The sequence below is a fragment of the Helobdella robusta genome (assembly GCF_000326865.2).
Source record: "Helobdella robusta unplaced genomic scaffold HELROscaffold_24, whole genome shotgun sequence".
In the NCBI taxonomy this organism is placed as follows: Eukaryota; Metazoa; Annelida; class Clitellata; order Rhynchobdellida; family Glossiphoniidae; genus Helobdella; species Helobdella robusta.
Window position 1 is genome coordinate 424,198 of NW_008704261.1, and position 1,690 is coordinate 425,887.

General features: G+C 25.1%; 1 protein-coding gene across 1 annotated transcript; it reads right to left on the reverse strand.

The window, feature by feature from the left end:
- Positions 1–1,690, reverse strand: HELRODRAFT_191745 (hypothetical protein; the record flags this gene model as incomplete). The annotated part of the gene is made up of 3 exons (XM_009019219.1): positions 1,150–1,690; positions 575–750; positions 1–108 (listed from the first exon to the last, which is right to left on the reverse strand). Coding segments are annotated over exons 1-3 (444 nt in total), but the record flags the coding sequence as incomplete, so codon positions are not given.

A 1,690-nucleotide genomic window follows, 5' to 3' on the forward strand; every position in this document is an offset into this window, starting at 1 on the left:
GACGAACAACTGATGATGTTTGTCGTTCCTGGAATATTATCATCATCGTCGTCACAGTTATCACTACTATTATCATCACCACTCTGATTATTATTATTATTATTATTATTACTATTAACAATATTATTTTGCTGTCTAGATGACTGTTGCCTAGTTTCTTTTCTGCAAGAAAAATAATAATAATAACAATATTAACGAATAAATAATGTTAAATAACAAAAACAAGAGAAAAATTGGATTTAAATAAATAAATAATATTGAGTGATAATAACAATTGAACAATGGAAATAAATAATAACAACGATAAATTATTGAGATATGACATTAATGGATAGTTATCAATGATTATCATAAAATAATTTAACTGAATTTAACTAGCTAGTTTAATTAAATATGTATGAATGATAATGTTTGCACGTGTGTGTGTTTGTGCACGTGTGCGCGATATAGAATAGGATGACAAATTCCTGTAATAATAATAATAATAATAATAATAATAATAATAATAATAATAATAATAAAAAGAAGAATAACACAAGCACATGCAACAACAACAACAGCAAAAACAACTAACACATTAGAAATTATATTATTAAACTGTTGGAAGATCCTTTCGTATTGGTCCTTCAGAAGTTCGACCTCTTCAAGTGTTGTCGACTTACCTGGTTCAAATGCATAGTCGGAAGAGTATATTGTATCTTCTTCGTGGAGCAGTAGATTATGAACCAGTGAGAGCTTTTTCTGTAGTATCTAAATTTTATTTGTGTGATTATTTATTTTTATAAAATGATATGTATATAAAATTATAAATTATTGATTTGAATAAAATGAAATATATTTATTACTACAATAAAATAAATATAGCAAAATTTAAACTTTTTTAAAAAATAAATGACCTAACTAATTCATATACAATAAAGAATAAATTAAATAAACAAACATAACAACATGAACCTTATTATAGTATAACAGTATAATAATTATATACTACAATACACACTGCTCTCTTAAGCTTAATTAACTTTTTAATAATAATGTAAAATTGTAAAATCAATTGAATTTAATTATTTAATAATTAATTTTTAATTAATATTCAATAATCTCTCAAAATCAGATCCATTAAAAATTTAAAAGTACAAAAATCTTAACCTTCAAGACAGCCATATTTTCATGTGTAGTCCAAACTTTTTTTTCGTCCATTCGGCCAGTGTCGTCTGCCTTTTCGACTTTAATGCCATTCAGCAGTTCCTCCATATCATTCAGGTCATTTTTTACGATCATCAATTTATCCTTGTTCATTCTGTCTTCCATTTTTAAATATTTTTATATATAATATATTGACAGCAGTTTCGACTGAAAAATTAATAAAATCTTTCTAAAAGTAATTTTTTTAAACTAACTAAATTTAAGCTAAAATATTTTTAACAGCTGTGAAGACTGATTCACTTTTAAGCATTAGTAATGACTAATAGGCTAAATAGATAAAATGGCTTTTCAAGTTTAATTGAAAAGTTCGTTCAATGGTTATAGTTTGGCCTTAATATTTATTGTAAATTAATAACTACTCTTTCTTTTTTTATATATATATTATTTATCTATAAAATAGCTTGGACATTCTCAATGCCATATCGTGTTCTTCCCGCCATGGGTCTAACTTGGGAATTAAACCCATGGATCTTCTCCATTCTCG